The sequence below is a fragment of the Scyliorhinus torazame genome, chromosome 9 (assembly GCF_047496885.1).
Source record: "Scyliorhinus torazame isolate Kashiwa2021f chromosome 9, sScyTor2.1, whole genome shotgun sequence".
NCBI lineage: Eukaryota > Metazoa > Chordata > Chondrichthyes > Carcharhiniformes > Scyliorhinidae > Scyliorhinus > Scyliorhinus torazame.
In genome coordinates this window covers 18,302,301-18,321,142 of record NC_092715.1, presented here as the reverse complement: position 1 = coordinate 18,321,142, position 18,842 = coordinate 18,302,301, and the positions used below count along the sequence as shown (strand labels likewise).

Below are 18,842 nucleotides of genomic sequence, written 5' to 3'. Positions count from 1 at the left end.
CTGTGTTACTGTTCCCTGTCGCACTGACTGCCCCTCTCTGTGTCGTCAAGCTGTGTTACTGTTCCCTGTCGCACTGACTGCTCTGCGTCGTCGAGCTGTGTTACTGTTCCCGGTTGAACTGACTGCCCCGCTCTGTGTCGTCGAGCTGTGTTATTTCTCCCGGTCGCACTGACTGCCTCGCTTTGTGTGGTCGAGCTGCGTTACCCGTCCCTGTTGCACTCACTGCCCCTCTCTGTGTCGTCGACCTGTGTTACTGTTCCCAGTCCCACTCACTGCCCCGCTCTGTGTGGTCGAGCTGTGTTACTGTTCCCTGTCGCACTGACTGCCCCGCTCTGTGGTCGAGCTGTGTTCCTGTTCCCTGTCACACTGACTGCCCCGCTCTGTGTCGTCGAGCTGTGTTACTGTTCCCCGTCGCACTGACTGCCCCGCTCCGTGTCGCGAGCTGTGTTACTGTTCCCTGTCGCACTGACTGCCCCTCTCTGTGTCGTCAAGCTCTGTTACTGTTCCCTGTCGCACTGACTGCCCCGCTCTGTGTCGTCGAGCTGTGTTACTGTTCCCGGTTGAACTGACTGCCCCGCTCTGTGTCGTCGAGCTGTGTTACTGTTCCCGGTTGAACTGACTGCCCCGCTCTGTGTCGTCGAGCTGTGTTACTCCTCCCGGTCGCACTGACTGCCCCGCTCTGTGTCGCCGAGCTGTGTTACTGTTCTCCGTCACACTGACTGGCCCGCACTGTGTCGTCGAGCTGTGTTTCTGTTCCCGGTCGCACTGACTGCCCCGCTCTGTGTCGCCGAGCTGTGTTACTGTTCCCCGTCGCACTGACTGCCCCGCTCTGTGTCTTCGAGCTGTGTTACTGTTCCCTGTTGCACTCACTGCCCCGCTCTGTGTTGTTGAGCTGTGTTACTGTTCCTGGTCGCACTGACTGCACCGCTCTGTGTCGTCGAGCTGTGTTACTGTTCCCTGTCGCACTGACTCCCCGGCTCTGTGTCGTCGAGCTGTGTTACTGTTCCCTGTCGCACTGACTGCCCCGCTCTGTGTCGTTGAGCTGTGTTACTGTTCCCCGTCGCACTGACTGCCCCGCTCTGTGTCGTCGAGCTGTGTTACTGTTCCCGGTCGCACTGACTGCCCCGCTCTGTCGTCGAGCTGTGTTACTGTTCCCTGTCACACTGACTGCCCCGCTCTGTGTCGTCGAGCTGTGTTACTGTTCCCCGTCGCACTGACTGACCCTCTCTGTGTCGCCGAGCTGTGTTACTGTTCCCCGTCGCACTGACTGACCCTCTCTGTGTCGCCGAGCTGTGTTACTGTTCCCCGTCGCACTGACTGCCCCGCTCCGTGTCGTTGAGCTGTGTTATTCCTCCCGGTCGCACTGACTGCCTCGCTCTGTGTGGTCGAGCTGCGTTACCCGTCCCTGTTGCACTCACTGCCCCTCTCTGTGTCGTCGACCTGTGTTACTGTTCCCAGTCCCACTCACTGCCCCGCTCTGTGTCGTCGAGCTGTGTTACTGTTCCCCGTCGCACTGACTGCCCCGCTCCGTGTCGCGAGCTGTGTTACTGTTCCCTGTCGCACTGACTGCCCCTCTCTGTGTCTTCAAGCTGTGTTACTGTTCCCTGTCGCACTGACTGCCCCGCTCTGTGTCGTCGAGCTGTGTTACTGTTCCCGGTTGAACTGACTGCCCCGCTCTGTGTCGTCGAGCTGTGTTGCTCCTCCCGGTCGCACTGACTGCCCCGCTCTGTGTCTTCGAGCTGTGTTACTGTTCCCTGTTGCACTCACTGCCCCTCTCTGTGTCGTCGATCTGTGTTACTGTTCCCAGTCCCACTCACTGCCCCGCTCTGTGTTGTTGAGCTGTGTTACTGTTCCTGGTCGCACTGACTGCACCGCGCTGTGTCGTCGAGCTGTGTTACTGTTCCCCATCGCACTGACTGCCCCGCTCTGTCGTCGAGCTGTGTTACTGTTCCCTGTCGCACTGACTCCCCGGCTCTGTGTCGTCGAGCTGTGTTACTGTTCCCGGTTGAACTGACTGCTCCGCTGTGTCGTCGAGCTGTGTTACTGTTCCCAGTCCCACTCACTGCCCCGCTCTGTGTCGTCGAGCTGTGTTACTCCTCCCAGTCGCACTGACTGCCCCTCTCTGTGTCGTCGAGCTGTGTTACTGTTCCCTGTCGCACTGACTGTCCCGCTCTGTCGTCGAGCTGTGTTACTGTTCCCGGTTGAACTGACTGCCCCGCTCTGTGTCGTTGAGCTGTGTTACTGTTCCTGGTCGCACTCACTGCCCCGCTCTGTGTCGTCGAGCTGTGTTACTGTTCCCTGTCGCACTGACTCCCCGGCTCTGTGTCGTCGAGCTGTGTTACTGTTCCCCGTCGCACTGACTGCCCTGCTCTGTGTCGTCGTGCTGTGTTACTGTTCCCGGTCGCACTGACTGCCCCGCTCTGTCGTCGAGCTGTGTTACTGTTCCCTGTCACACTGACTGCCCCGCTCCGTGTCGCGAGCTGTGTTACTGTTCCCAGTCGCACTGACTGCCCCGCTCTGTGTCGCCGAGCTGTGTTACTGTTCTCTGTCGCACTGACTGCCCCGCTCTGTGTCGTCGAGCTGTGTTACTGTTCCCGGTTGAACTGACTGCCCCGCTCTGTGTCGTCGAGCTTTGTTACTCCTCCCGGTCGCACTGACTGCCCCGCTCTGTGTCGCCGAGCTGTGTTACTGTTCCCCGTCACACTCTGCCCCGCACTGTCGTCGAGCTGTGTTTCTGTTCCCGGTCGCACTGACTGCCCCGCTCTGTGTCTACGAGCTGTGTTACTGTTCCCCGTCGCACTGACTGCCCCGCTCTGTGTCTTCGAGCTGTGTTCCTGTTCCCTGTTGCACTCACTGCCCCTCTCTGTGTCGTCGATCTGTGTTACTGTTCCAGTCCCACTCACTGCCCCGCTCTGTGTTGTTGAGCTGTGTTACTGTTCCTGGTCGCACTGACTGCACCGCTCTGTGTCGTCGAGCTGTGTTACTGTTCCCTGTCGCACTGACTTCCCGGCTCTGTGTCGTCGAGCTGTGTTACTGTTCCCTGTCGCACTGACTTCCCGGCTCTGTGTCGTCGAGCTGTGTTACTGTTCCCTGTTGCACTCACTGCCCCTCTCTGTGTCGTCGATCTGTGTTACTGTTCCAGTCCCACTCACTGCCCCGCTCTGTGTTGTTGAGCTGTGTTACTGTTCCCTGTCGCACTGACTTCCCGGCTCTGTGTCGTCGAGCTGTGTTACTGTTTCCTGTCGCACTGACTGCCCCGCTCTGTGTCGTTGAGCTGTGTTACTCCTCCCGGTCGCACTGACTGCCCCGCTCTGTGTCGTCGAGTTGTGTTACTCCTCCCGGTCGCACTGACTGCCCCGCTCTGTGTCGTTGAGCTGTGTTACTGTACCCAGTCGCACTGACTGCCCCGCTCTGTGTCGTTGAGCTGTGTTACTGTTCCCTGTCGCACTGACTCCCCGGCTCTGTGTCGTCGAGCTGTGTTACTGTTCCCTGTCGCACTGACTGTCCCGCTCTGTCGTCGAGCTGTGTTACTGTTCCCCGTCGCACTGACTGCCCCTCTCTGTGTCGTTGAGCTGTGTTACTGTTCCCAGTCGCACTGACTGCCCGGCTCTGTGTCGTTGAGCTGTGTTACTGTTCCCTGTCGCACTGACTGCCCCGCTCTGTCGTCGAGCTGTGTTACTGTTCCCTGTCGCACTGACTGTCCCGCTCTGTCGTCGAGCTGTGTTACTGTTCCCGGTTGAACTGACTGCCCTGCTGTGTCGTCGAGCTGTGTTACTGTTCCCAGTCCCACTCACTGCCCCGCTCTGTGTCGTCGAGCTGTGTTACTCCTCCCGGTCGCACTGACTGCCCCTCTCTGTGTCGTCGAGCTGTGTTACTGTTCCCAGTCGCACTGACTGCCCCGCTCTGTGTCGTTAAGCTGTGTTAGTCCTCCCGGTCGCACTGACTGCCCCGCTCTGTGTCGTCGAGTTGTGTTACTCCTCCCGGTCGCACTGACTGCCCCGCTCTGTGTCGTTGAGCTGTGTTACTGTTCCCAGTCGCACTGACTGCCCCGCTCTGTGTCGTTAAGCTGTGTTAGTCCTCCCAGTCCCACTCACTGCCCCGCTCTGTGTCGTCGAGCTGTGTTACTCCTCCCGGTCGCACTGACTGCCCCTCTCTGTGTCGTCGAGCTGTGTTACTGTTCCCAGTCGCACTGACTGCCCCGCTCTGTCGTCGAGCTGTGTTACTGTTCCCGGTTGAACTGACTGCCCCGCTCTGTGTCGTCGAGCTGTGTTACTGTTCCCTGTCGCACTGACTGCCACGCTCTGTGTCGTCGAGCTGTGTTACTGTTCCCTGTCGCACTGACTCCCCGGCTCTGTGTCGTCGAGCTGTGTTACTGTTCCCTGTCGCACTGACTGCCCCGCTCTGTGTCGTTGAGCTGTGTTACTGTTCCCCGTCGCACTGACTGCCCTGCTCTATGTCGTCGAGCTGTGTTACTGTTCCCGGTCGCACTGACTGCCCCGCTCTGTCGTCGAGCTGTGTTACTGTTCCCTGTCACACTGACTGCCCCGCTCTGTGTCGTCGAGCTGTGTTACTGTTCCCAGTCGCACTGACTGCCCCGCTCTGTGTCGTCGAGCTGTGTTACTGTTCCCCATCACACTCTGCCCCGCACTGTGTCGTCGAGCTGTGTTTCTGTTCCCGGTCGCACTGACTGCCCCGCTCTGTGTTGCCGAGCTGTGTTACTGTTCCCCGTCGCACTGACTGCCCCGCTCTGTGTCTTCGAGCTGTGTTACTGTTCCCTGTTGCCCTCACTGCCCCTCTCTGTGTCGTCGATCTGTGTTACTGTTCCAGTCCCACTCACTGCCCCGCTCTGTGTTGAGCTGTGTTACTGTTCCCTGTCGCACTGACTTTCCGGCTCTGTGTCGTCGAGCTGTGTTACTGTTCCCTGTCGCACTGACTTCCCGGCTCTGTGTCGTCGAGCTGTGTTACTGTTCCCTGTCGCACTGACTTCCCGGCTCTGTGTCGTCGAGCTGTGTTACTGTTCCTGGTCGCACTGACTGCCCGGCTCTGTGTCGTCGAGCTGTGTTACTGTTCCCTGTCGCACTGACTGCCCCGCTCTGTGTCGTCGAGCTGTGTTACTGTTCCCTGTTGCACTGACTTCCCGGCTCTGTGTCGTTGAGCTGTGTTACTGTTCCCTGTCGCACTGACTGCCCCGCTCTGTGTGGTCGAGCTGTGTTACTGTACCCAGTCGCACTGACTGCCCCGCTCTGTGTCGTTGAGCTGTGTTACTGTTCCCTGTCGCACTGACTGTCCCGCTCTGTCATCGAGCTGTGTTACTGTTCCCGGTTGAACTGACTGCCCCGCTGTGTCGTCGAGCTGTGTTACTGTTCCCAGTCCCACTCACTGCCCTGCTCTGTGTCGTCGAGCTGTGTTACTCCTCCCGGTCGCACTGACTGCCCCTCTCTGTGTCGTCGAGCTGTGTTACTGTTCCCAGTCGCACTGACTGTCCCGCTCTGTCGCCGAGCTGTGTTACTGTTCCCGGTTGAACTGACTGCCCCGCTCTGTGTCGTTGAGCTGTGTTACTGTTCCCCGTCACACTGACTGCCCCATGTAGAAAGTTAGAGGAATGGTTTGGTAGAAAGTCAGAGGAATGGTTTGGTAGAAAGTTAGAGGAATGGCTTGGTAGAAAGTTAGAGGAATGGCAGGGAAGGGAGTGCAATGTTCCTCCTGCAGGATGTTTGAGGTGAGGGATGCCGTTAGTGTCCCTGCTGATTTTACCTGCAGGAAGAGCTGCCATCTCCAGCTCCTCCAAGACCGAGTTAGGGAACTGGAGCTGGAGTTGGAAGAACTTCGGATCATTCGGGAGGCAGAGGGGGTCATAGATAGCAGCTTCAGGGAATTAGTTACACCAAAGATTGGAGATAGATGGGTAACTGTAAGAGGGACGGGGAAAAAACAGTCAGTGCAGGGATCCCCTGCGGTCGTTCCCCTGAGAAACAAGTATACCGCTTTGGATACTTGTGGGGGGGGGACTTACCAGGGGTAAGCCATGGGGTACGGACCTCTGGCACAGAGTCTGTCCCTCTTGCTCAGAAGGGAAGGGGGGAGAGGAGCAGAGCATTAGTAATTGGGGACTCTATAGTCAGGGGCACAGATAGGAGATTTTGTGGGAGCGTGAGAGACTCACGTTTGGTAGTTGCCTCCCAGGTGCAAGGGTACGTGATGTCTCGGATCGTGTTTTCCGGGTCCTTAAGGGGGAGGGGGAGCAGCCCCAAGTCGTGGTCCACATTGGCACTAACGACATAGGTAGGAAAGGGGATAAGGATGTCAGGCAGGCTTTCAGGGAGCTAGGATGGAAGCTCAGAACTAGAACAAATAGAATTGTTATCTCTGGGTTGTTGCCCATGCCACGTGATAGTGAGATGAGGAATAGGGAGAGAGAGCAATTAAACACGTGGCTACAGGGATGGTGCAGGCGGGAGGGATTCAGATTTCTGGATAACTGGGGCTCTTTCTGGGGAAGGTGGGACCTCTACAGACAGGATGGTCTACATCTGAACCTGCGGGGCACAAATATCCTGGGGGGGAGATTTGTTAGTGCTCTTTGGGGGGGTTTAAACTAATGCAGCAGGGGCATGGGAACCTGGATTGTAGTTTTAGGGTAAGGGAGAGTGAGAGTATAGAGGTCAGGAGCTCAGATTTGACGTCGCAGGAGGGGGCCAGTGTTCAGGTAGGTGGTTTGAAGTGTGTCTACTTCAATGCCAGGAGTATACAAAATAAGGTATATTTTGCGGGGCAGCACGGTAGCCTTGTGGATAGCACAATTGCTTCACAGCTCCAGGGTCCCAGGTTCGATTCCGGCTTGGGTCACTGTCTGTGCGGAGTCTGCACATCCTCCCCGTGTGTGCGTGGGTTTCCTCCGGGTGCTCCGGTTTCCTCCCACAGTCCAAAGATGTGCAGGTTAGGTGGATTGGCCATGATAAATTGCCCTTAGTCTCCAAAATTGCCCTTAGTGTTGGGTGGGGTTACTGGGTTATGGGGATAGGGTGGAGGTGTTGACCTTGGGTAGGGTGCTCTTTCCAAGAGCTGGTGCAGACTCGATGGGCCGAATGGCCTCCTTCTGCACTGTAAATTCTATGATGAAGGTAGGGGAACTGGCAGCATGGGTTGGTACCTGGGACTTCGATGTTGTGGCCATTTCGGAGACGTGGATAGAGCAGGGACAGGAATGGATGTTGCAGGTTCCGGGGTTTAGGTGTTTTAGTAAGCTCAGAGAAGGAGGCAAAAGAGGGGGAGGTGTGGCGCTGCTAGTCAAGAGCAGTATTACGGTGGCGGAGAGGATGCTAGATGGGGACTCATCTTCCGAGGTAGTATGGGCTGAGGTTAGAAACAGGAAAGGAGAGGTCACCCTGTTGGGAGTTTTCTATAGGCCTCCAAATAGTTCTAGGGATGTAGAGGAAAGGATGGCGAGGATGATCCTGGATAAGAGTGAAAGTAATAGGGTAGTTATTATGGGAGACTTTAACTTTCCAAATATTGACTGGAAAAGATATAGTTCGAGTACATTAGATGGGTCGTTTTTTGTACAGTGTGTGCAGGAGGGTTTCCTGACACAGTTTGTTGACAGGCCAACAAGAGGCGAGGCCACATTGGATTTGGTTTTGGGTAATGAACCAGGCCAGGTGTTGGATTTGGAGGTAGGTGAGCACTTTGGGGACAGTGACCACAATTCGGTGACGTTTACGTTAAGGATGGAAAGGGATAAGTATACACCGCAGGGCAAGAGTTATAGCTGGGGGAAGGGAAATTATGATGCCATTAGACGTGACTTGGGGGGGATAAGGTGGAGAAGTAGGCTGCAAGTTTTGGACACACTGGATAAGTGGAGCTTGTTCAAGGATCAGCTACTGCGTGTTCTTGATAAGTATGTACCGGTCAGGCAGGGAGGAAGGTGCCGAGCGAGGGAACCGTGGTTTACCAAAGAAGTGGAATCTCTTGTTAAGAGGAAGAAGGAGGCCTATGTGAAGATGAGGTGTGAAGTTTCAGTTGGGGTGATGGATAGTTACAAGGTAGCGAGGAAGGATCTAAAGAGAGAGCTAAGACGAGCAAGGAGGGGACATGAGAAGTATTTGGCAGGAAGGATCAAGGAAAACCCAAAAGCTTTCTATAGGTATGTCAGGAATAAGCGAATGACTAGGGACAGAGTAGGACCAGTCAAGGACAGGGATGGGAAGTTGTGTGTAGAGTCTGAAGAGGTAGGCGAGATACTAAATGAATATTTTTCGTCAGTATTCACTCAGGAAAAAGATAATGTTGTGGAGGAGAATGCTGAGCTCCAGGTAAATAGATTAGATGGCATTGAGGTACGTAGGGAAGAGGTGTTGGCAATTCTGGACAGGCTGAAAATAGATAAGTCCCCGGGACCTGATGGGATTTATCCTAGGATTCTCTGGGAGGCCAGGGAAGAGATTGCTGGACCATTGGCTTTGATTTTTATGTCATCATTGGATACAGGAATAGTGCCAGAGGACTGGAGGATAGCAAATGTGGTCCCTTTGTTCAAAAAGGGGAGCAGAGACAACCCCGGCAACTATAGACCGGTGAGCCTCACGTCTGTAGTGGGTAAAGTCTTGGAGGGGATTATAAGAGACAAGATTTATAATCATCTAGATAGGAATAATATGATCAGGGATAGTCAGCATGGCTTTGTGAAGGGTAGGTCATGCCTCACAAACCTTATCGAGTTCTTTGAGAAGGTGACTGAACAGGTAGACGAGGGTAGAGCAGTTGATGTGGTGTATATGGATTTCAGCAAAGCGTTTGATAAGGTTCCCCACGGTAGGCTATTGCAGAAAATACGGAGGCTGGGGATTGAGGGTGATTTAGAGATGTGGATCAGAAATTGGCTAGCTGAAAGAAGACAGAGGGTGGTGGTTGATGGGAAATGTTCAGAATGGAGTTCTGTCACAAGTGGAGTACCACAAGGATCTGTTCTGGGGCCGTTGCTGTTTGTCATTTTTATCAATGACCTAGAGGAAGGCGCAGAAGGGTGGGTGAGTAAATTTGCAGACGATACTAAAGTCGGTGGTGTTGTCGATAGTGTGGAAGGAAGTAGCAGTTTACAGAGGGATATAGATAAGCTGCAGTGCTGGGCTGAGAGGTGGCAAATGGAGTTTAATGTAGAGAAGTGTGAGGTGATTCACTTTGGAAGGAAAAACAGGAATGTGGAATATTTGGCTAATGGAAAAGTTCTTGAAAGTGTGGATGAGCAGAGGGATCTAGGTGTCCATGTACATAGATCCCTGAAAGTTGCCACCCATATTGATAGGGTGGTGAGGAAGGCCTATGGAGTGTTGGCCTTTATTGGTAGAGGGATTGAGTTCCGGAGCCAGGAGGTCATGTTGCAGCTGTACAGAACACTGGTACGGCCGCATTTGGAGTATTGCGTACAGTTCTGGTCACCGCATTATAGGAAGGACGTGGAGGCTTTGGAACGGGTGCAGAGGAGATTTACCAGGATGTTGCCTGGTATGGAGGGAAAATCTTATGAGGAAAGGCTGATGGACTTGAGGTTGTTTTCGTTAGAGAGAAGAAGGTTAAGAGGAGACTTAATAGAGGCATACAAAATGATCAGAGGGTTAGATAGGGTGGACAGTGAGAGCCTTCTCCCGCGGATGGAAATGGCTAGCACGAGGGGACATCGCCTTAAACTGAGGGGTAATAGATATAGGACAGAGGTCAGGGGTAGGTTCTTTACGCAAAGAGTAGTGAGGCCGTGGAATGCCCTACCTGCTACAGTAGTGAACTCGCCAACATTGAGGGCATTTAAAAGTTTATTGGATAAACATATGGATGATAATGGTATAGTGTAGGTTAGATGGCTTTTGTTTCGGTGCAACATCGTGGGCCGAAGGGCCTGTACTGCGCTGTATTGTTCTATGTTCTATGTTCTATGTGTCGTCGAGCTGTGTTACTGTTCCCAGTCCCACTCACTGCCCCGCTCTGTGTCGTCGAGCTGTGTTACTGTTCCCTGTCGCACTGACTGCCCCTCTCTGTGTCGTCGAGCTGTGTTACTGTTCCCAGTCGCACTGACTGTCCCGCTCTGTCGTCGAGCTGTGTTACTGTTCCCTGTCGCACTGACTGCCCCGCTCTGTGTCGTCGAGCTGTGTTACTGTCCCCAGTCCCACTCACTGTCCCGCTTTGTGTCGTCGAGCTGTGTTACTGTTCCCCGTCGCACTGACTGCCCCGCTCTGTGTCGTCGAGCTGTGTTACTGTTCCCTGTCGCACTGACTGCCCCTCTCTGTGTCGTCGAGCTGTGTTACTGTTCCCTGTCGCACTGACTGCCCCTCTCTGTGTCGTATAGCTGTGTTACTCCTCCCGGTCGCACTGACTGCCCCTCTCTGTGTCGTCGAGCTGTGTTACTGTTCCCGGTAGAACTGACTGCCCCGCTCTGTGTCGTCGAGCTCTGTTACTGTTCCCAGTCCCACTCACTGCCCCGCTCTGTGTCGTCGAGCTGCGTTACCGTTCCCTGTCCCACTCACCACCCTGTTCTGTTCTTCAGAAATCATGCAGAATCCCCGGACCAAGTCAAGACACCCGGCAAGAGGAAAGCCAAGAAGCGGACAATTGCAGAAACATCAAATGTAATTACGGAAACCCTGCCGTCCATCCAAGAGACGGAGACGGTTGAAATCGACCAGGAGAATGTCTTTGCTGCCGAGATCGTGGAAATCAATGCGGAGGGGATGGAAGAGGAGTCCGGGGCTGCTGTGCAGGAAGCGGTGGAGAACCTGCCCACGTCAGACGAGTCGGCGCAACCGCCTGGTGGTGACGTGGCGGACACGGAGCAGCCGGTGGAATCCGCGCTAGCCCTGCTTGCTGACATCACCAGCAAATACCAGCAGGATGAGCTGGACAAGGAGCTGGAGAAGGAAGGGGAGCGGGAGTCCACGGGCCGGTCCCGCGAGGAGTCCGAAACGTCAATTGTGACCGAGGACGGGATCCACATTGTGGAAGTGCTGGCGCAGGGTGATAAACTGTTCTGCTGTGAGAAATGCAACCGCTCCTTCAGACTCTTCTACCACTTCAAGGAGCACCTGAAGGTGCACTCTGGGGAGAATTACATTTGTCACCTGTGCAGCAAGCAGTACACGAGGGAGAGCGCTTGGAAGCAGCATCTCTCCTCCCATCGTGAAGAGGAAGGTGGGAACAAGAAGGCGCGCTGTGTCCGCAAGGTGCACGTGTGTCAGTATTGTGAGAAACAATTTGACCACTTTGGACATTTTAAAGAACATCTTCGAAAGCACACGGGTAAGAGGTGTCAGCAGCTGGGTCTTTACCCACCCGGACCTTCCTCCGTATCCTCGAATCTTTGAATGGCACAGCACAGAGGAGACCATTTGGCCCATTGTGTTGCGTCTGTTCTGGCTGTTTGAAAGCACTGTCCAATTTGTCCCAGTCCCCTGCCCTGCAAATTGTTCCTCCTGCTGCCTTTTGAAACTTGTTATTTGCTTCTACCATTCTTTCAGAAAGTGCGTTAAAATAAAAGATAAAAATCCACTGTGCTTAAGAAAGACGCTTGTATCTGTGCCTTCTGGTTGCTGAGCCTGTTGCCAGTGGAAACAATTTCCCCTTATTTCCTCGATCAAACCCTTCAAAATGTTGAACCCCAATATTAAATCTCCTCGAAGGCGAACAGTCCCAGCTGCTCCGGTTTCTCCACTTAACCCATCTCTCACCTTTGGTATCGTTCTTGATCACCGTTGTCAACTTTTCAAGGTCTTGACTTTTCAGGAGGACGTGGGGATTAGTTTTTGGATTGCCCTCGTAGGAGCCATCACAGAGCTGTTGGACCGAATGGCCTCCTTCGGTCCTGTAAACTCCCTCTTCTCCTGCTTCAGACACTTCAATGTTTGAGGTGCTCACACTGTAGAGTCGGACAGCGCGGAAAGGCCCTTCGGCCCACCGAGTCTGCATTGACAATAACTACCCCTAATCTCGTGCTAATCCCATTTACCAGCATTGTCTCATATCCTTGAATGTGATGGTGCTTGAAGTGCTCATCCAGGTGCTTTTGAAAGATTGTGAGGTTTCCAGCCTCCGCTACCTTCCCAGGCCGTACATTCCAGAGTAAAAGTTTGTTTTTTCAAATCCCCTCGGAATCTGCTGCCCCTCACTGTAAGACCATGCCCCCTTCTGATTGGCCCCTCAACCAAGGGGAACAGCTGCTTCCTATTTACCCTGTCCGACCCCCTCATAATCTGATACACCTCAATCATCCCTCAGCCTTCTCTGCTCGAAAGAAAACAATCCCAGCCCATCCAATCGCTCCTCATAGCTCAGATGCTCTGGCAACATCCTGGTGAATCTCCTCTGTAACCGCTCCAGTTCAATCACCTCCTGCCTACAACGTGGTGACCAGAACTGCACACAGTACTCCAGCTGTCCTGGACAGCTCCAACATAACCTCCTTGCTCTTATATTCTATGACTGATAAAGGCAAATGCCCCGTATGTCTTCTTAACCACCCTATTCACCTGCCCTGCCACCTTCAGGGATCTGTGAACAGGTACCCCCAGATCCATCTGTTCCTCTGAGCTTCCTATTGTCCTACCATTCTTTACATACTCCCTTGTCCTGTTTCCTCTTCCAAAGCGGATCACCTCGCACTTATCAGGGTTAAATATCATCTGCCACTGCTCTGCCCATCTGACCAACCCATCTATATCTTCCTGTAACCTACGACCCTCTTCTTCACTGTTCACCACCCTACTAATCAAGTCTCCTTTAATTCCAGGTGTTTCAACCTTCTCAATCAGTCTCCCATGTGGCATCTTGTCAAAGCCTTTGCTAAAATCCATATAAACTACATCAACTGCACTTCCTTCATCCACACATCGGTCATTTTATCATAAAAGTCTATCAAATGTGTTCGGCATGACCTCCCTCTGACAAAGCCATGCTGACTACCCCTAATCAACCCAGGCCTTTCCAAGTGGAGATTCCTTCAGAATTTTCTCCAAAGGTTTCCCTACCACTGACGTAAGACTCACCGGTCTGTTTTTCCCTGGTTTATCACTATCACCCTTCGTGAAAAGTGGAACAACATTAACTGTTCTCCTGTCCTCTGGCACATTCCCCGTGGCCAGAGAGGAATTAAAAACCCAAGTCAGAACCCAGCAAACTCCTGCCTCGCCTCCCACAGCAGCCTGGGCTGCAATTCATCCGGGGGCCTGGGGATTTGGGGTAAAGGTGGATAAAGATAAGAACTGGGAGACGGCCATTCAGCCCATCTAATCTCATCCTTTCAGACAGGACCTTCGGTGCAGCCATCAACTGTTTTTTAAACACTTTCAAGAACCCTGTCTCCATGACTCTAACTGAGATATGGTCAGTTATGTTGGTCACTTTGTAATTGTAGACCAGACCGCCAAGTTTTGATGGTTAGGGACTAATAACCTTTTGTTTTAAGTAGACAACGTTTGAGATTCAAGACTCCTGCTAATAGAATAAAGCCACAAGATTCCACAGGTTTTGAACAAACAAAAATAAACTTCACTGTACAAGGTCAGAAAAGCAAAATAAGTTACAATATCCGCCTTATACTCTAATATTAAGAATTAACGTGAGGTAAATATGAATTAACAGGCAAACTTGTAGTTCAACTCCCACACTACACGTTAAATAGCGAATGCAGCCAAGACCAGCCCACTGATTTCTCAGCTGCCCACCTGATATCAGTGAACAATCTTGTTAAAACTCTGGCCACAATTCTCCGGCCCTGCCCGCGGCTGTGATGCTCCAGTCCAACTGCGCGGAATGGCGTTTTGGCTGAACGCCAATTTCTCCATTGTTAGCGGCAGTGGCGAATCCCGGTCTCTGTCTCCCTAATTTCACTTTGGAAAATCGAGCTTCTGAATTCCCTCAAATGCCGCACTGATTCTATTTCCCTCAATGACTGCACACCTCCCAGGGTTTCAATCTCGTTTCCCGACTCTCCGTCCCCCTGGATTTCCAAGCGCGCACTACCTTGTGCAATTTCAGCTCTTTAATAGCCAGCTGGCTTCACTGAGCTGATACAGCACCTGGATTTCATGAATCTCCAATCTCCCCAGCTACACTAAGCAATAAATGGCTCCCCGAGCTTCTTCTCCAACCACTTCCGGTACAGAGCCGGTGACCTTCTGTCACCTGCTCAGCTCCCCAGGACTTCTCCTGAGGCCGACCTGTGCAGAGCTATCAAATGGCTCCAGTAACCTCTCCTGAGCTCCAACTGCACAGAGCCACCGGACATTGTCGGTATAATCTTTCCCTTGCTGCAGAGTACTCTCTCTCTCTCTCCCTGCAAACATACTTAAATTGAAATCCTGGAACTTTCTTCAGCTCCAACCATCTCCATGATGACATTGCCTTTCTTCCAGGACTGACCGAATGCTTTTAAATTAATTGTAGCTCTGATGTCCAAACAAGACAACTTTCTGGCCTGCATTTCTTTACAAGCAGTGCAGACACGTTGGGTGGGATTCTCTACAAATGCGGCTATGTCCCCCACGCCGGCGTGAAAAACGGCGCCAACGACCCCGGCTTCAACGGCCCTTGAAAGTGAGGAATTCTCACCTTTCCAGGGGCTAGGTTGCTGCCGGAGACGTCCAGGCGGCGGGAAATGCCCCGCGCGAGTCCGCGCATGCGCGGAACGGCCGGCGTATTTCCGCGCATGGAGAAAGCAGGATTCGGCGATTGAGTTAGATGATCAGCCATGACCGTGATGAATGTCGGAACAGGCTTGAAGGGCCAAAAAGCCTCCTCCTGCTCCTATCTTCTTTGTATCTATTTCTCCCCATAGCCTTTGATCCCATTCTCCCCCAGTGCTATATCTAGCCACCTCTTGAATATATTCAATGTTTTAGCATCAACTACTTCCTGTGGTAATGAATTCCACAGGCTCACCACTCTTTGGGTGAAGAAATGTCTCCTTATCTCTGTCCGAAATGGTTTACCCTGAATCCTCAGGCTGTGACCACTGGTTCTGCATACACCCATCATTGGTAACGTCTTCCCTGCATCTAGTCCTGTTAGAATGTTATAATCTCTATGAGATCCCCCCCTCATTCTTCTGAACTCCAGCGAGAACAATCCCAACCTAATCAATCTCTCCTCATATGACAGTATGTAGAGTAGGTGTGCTGCTGACTGAAAGTCAAAATAAGAGAAAAATCGAAGCAACAAAGAAAAGGGAACATAATGCCAGAGTTTGCAGTCTGAAATGATTGGACTCAATGTTGAGTCCAGAAGACTGTGAAGAATCTAATTGGGAGATGAAGCACTGTCCTCAAGCTTCACTGTACCAGTGCAGCAGGCCAAGAATGTTAAAACCTACATCATCTCTAACTTTGCCCAGTTCTGATAAAAGGTCACAGCCCGATAACGTCAACTCCATTTCTCTCTCGACAGACGCTGTTAGATCCGCTGAGTATTCCAGCATTTTCTGAGTTTGCATTTATATCGTGCCTTTCACAACCTCAGCATGTCCCACGTACTTTACAGCTGATGAAGTACTTTTATAGCATCATCGCTTTTGTAAAATAGCAAAAGGAGATGTTAGAAGGCTGAGTGGCTTCTGTTTAATAACCTATTCGGGGGATGGCATCTTAACTCCCTGACATCATTTCTGTTTCTGGTAGAATTTAAAATTCATGTTGCATTTTGTTTTGGAACGGAGAGTCTGATGTTTGGACTGTTTGCAGTGAATGGTGAAATCTACCTTTTCATTTCTCCAGGAGAGAAACCCTTTGAGTGCCCAAACTGTCACGAGCGATTTGCCAGGAACAGCACACTGAAATGCCACTTGGTGGCATGTCGAACGGGCGTGGGCGCAAAGAAAGGAAGGAAGAAGATGTACGAGTGTCAGGTACGGTGTGCTGAGCGACACAGGCCACAGTCAACAACAACTTGCATCCCTGTAGCGCCTTTAATTTAATATAACACCCCAAGGCGCTTCGCCGGGAAGTTATCAACCAACGTAATGGGGGCAGCACAGTAGCACAGTGGTTAGCACAGTTGCTTCACAGCTCCAGGGTCCCAGGTCCGATTCTCGGCTTGGGTTACTGTCTGCGGAGTCTGCACGCTCTCCCCGTGTGTGCGTGGGTTTCCTCCGGGTGCTCCGGTTTCTTCCTACAGTCTAAAGATGTGCAGGTTAGGTGGATTGGCCATGCTAAATGCCCTTGTGTCCAAAAATGGTGGGTGGGGTTACTGGGTTACGGGGATAGGGTGGAGGTGTGGGCTTGGGTAGGGTGCTCTTTCCAAGGGCCGGTGCAGACTCGATGGGCCGAATGGCCTCCTTCTGCACTATAAATTCTAGGAAACTATACAATGTTTTGCAAGTAAGGAGATGTCGGAAAGAGGACCAAAAGCTTAGACAGAGGTTTTTGAGGCGCATCTTCCGGGAAGAGTGAGATAGGAGAGGTTGAGGGTCGGGCATTATGGAGCTTAGGGCCCAGGCAACTGAAGGCCTGGCTGCAATGCTGGAGCAATTCAAATCAGAGATCAGGATGACGGGGAACCAGAGAAACGTAGTGGTCTCGGAAGGGTTATGGATGCAGGATATGGAGAATCCGAGGACGTGGAAGGATTTGTCATGCAGGATGAAGTGTGCTGAGTGAGTGTTATAATTGCATGTTGAGAGGGGATTTGAAAATCACAGCCAAGACATTCTCACCTGCAACATCCATATAGATCAGCTCTGCCAGTAGCATGTGTGGCAAAATTGGGCCTTTCATCATTGCGTGAGGTTGCAGCAGGAGGAAAGACAGTATTGTGCCGGAGATTAGATTAGGGCTACTTTTGCAACGCAAAGCGCCCTGATCGCGTTCCCCCTTGACATTCCAATGGGTGTCCGGGCCAGGCTCCCAGTGTTGATGAGGTGAAGCCTGATGGGTGAGTATCCTTTCCGGGGTGGAGGTCACACTGCTGACTCCAGTTGTTGTTTCCATTCCCAGGTTTGCTCCAGTGTCTTCCCCAGCTGGGACCAGTTCAAGAATCACCTGGCAGTTCACACGGGTGAGAAACCCAACCACTGCACCATTTGTGACATGTGGTTCATGCGGGCTGGTGAACTGAGGCAGCACGTCAAGGATGTCCACGGCGCTGCCGAGCAGGAGGTGGGTGAGGTGACCGAGATCGTGGTGCCCGTGGAGGTGATTGACACCGAGACGATGGAAGGGGAGACTATCATTGAGCAGGTGACGGTGTAAGGAGATTGCCGCGAGAGTTGGGGGTGGGCAGATCAAATTCTTCCATGCCCGACCGACCGACTGGCTGAATACAAGCGAGTGCGAGAAGAACCTGCCGACCTGTGGTGGGGTCAGCATGGCAAGACAGGAGCACAGACATCAGTTGTGATGGCAGCTGGCAGTGCCCATGCCAGCACAGAGGCCGTTCAGCAGCTGCATTTCCACCTGTGTTAGACTTCCACGTTTTTATGTTTTTACAAAGGCACCCAAATTGCTTTTGCCTCCTGACTTAAACTGAATTGCACTCCCAAGACCGTTCAAATGGGGTTGTCTTATCTGAGTGCACCAGGACTGCCACAGTGCTGCTGAGGGTGCGGCAGGCTGCCATCACTTGGGTCTGCTGATGTGCTGGCCCGGGGTTATCAGCAACCAGAAGAGACAGTGACGCCTTTTGTGCCACTGGGTGACACTTCTGGCTCTCCATTTTCCGACTTGTGGACAAAACAGCAATGGACGCACCGGAGATTGCACACTTCACACTACTGCTGGATACGCCCCTGCTGCAAGTTACCTGTGTATGGGAAGGTTTTGTCAATGTTAACTTTGATAGTCTGTGTTGGTCTGCCAGGAAACGCCGATCCGCTGGACCTTTTTTAGGGGAATATTGGCGCAAAGCAGAGCGGACCCGACATGTGCTGGAGTTATTCCAGTCATCCAGCTTTACCTGACTTCTGTAAACGTTCACAAAGAACGCACAACAGTTAAATCAATTTATAGGCCTGTTAATAAAGACAGTGGCTGATTCAGAAGACAGCATGCATGTCGTCTTTCATTAATGTGATATTGTGTCGCTTCCCATCCCCATCTCTCACGCGACTGCTTAACCGGTGACTAACGAGAGCAGCAAAGTCCTAGCTCTGTGCTGCTCTCAGCCACGGGCTGAGGGAAAGAGCGCCGTAATTGGTCTCTGCTCCTCTCCCTGGGCTAGAAAAACAACAATAACTGATACTTGTGTAGCGCCATTCACATAGTACCATCTCGAAGCACTTCACAGTGTCATGGGCCAGGGTTTAGAGAACCCCAAAGTGTATCATGGAGTTCACCTGACCCACAACTTTGAATAGATTGTGGTTATTATTATTATTTTATTATTATTATTATGGGGCGCACACCCTACTCTGCAGGTGTGATGCAACAGAGATCCACCAGTACTTTTAAATTAAGACACTTTATTTATGAAACCAGTTAACACTTTATAAACCCACAGTAAACATCTTAACAACTATCAACGCCAATAAATCCCCCAAAGAATACAGTACTCTATAAGTAACTCTTAATCTTTCCTTGCAACATCCATAAGACAAAAAGAACCCTTTGTACAGAAAGACATCAGGTTTAACTTCACTACTGAGAATAGTTACCACTTTGAAATCAGCAAAATGAACATTCTTCAGCTTGCAGAGATTCGTACATCTCGCTGTGATTGCAGCTTCTCCAAATCTAAAACAAAACTAAACACACCCTGTAGCTGCGAGCCCAAAGCGAAAGTAAAAGCAGACAGACAGCCCAGCTCCACCCACACTCTGACATCACTGATAAACACCCATTCCTTAAAGGTACATCCACTACAGCTATTTT

The 18,842-nt window shown here is 52.0% G+C and overlaps 1 protein-coding gene across 2 annotated transcripts in view; it reads left to right on the top strand.

Moving 5' to 3' along the window:
• The window catches only part of znf131 (zinc finger protein 131), a 44,487-nt gene extending 26,474 nt beyond the window's left edge, over nucleotides 1-18,013 (top strand). For both annotated transcript variants that reach the window (XM_072515645.1, XM_072515644.1), the window contains exons 5-7: nucleotides 10,538-11,286; nucleotides 15,753-15,883; nucleotides 16,971-18,013. In XM_072515645.1, the coding sequence (XP_072371746.1) occupies nucleotides 10,538-11,286; nucleotides 15,753-15,883; nucleotides 16,971-17,225 (1,135 nt within the window). In that variant the 3' untranslated portion in view covers nucleotides 17,226-18,013. The remainder of the gene's footprint in view (nucleotides 1-10,537; nucleotides 11,287-15,752; nucleotides 15,884-16,970) is intronic.
• Nucleotides 18,014-18,842: the final 829 nt, after the last annotated feature.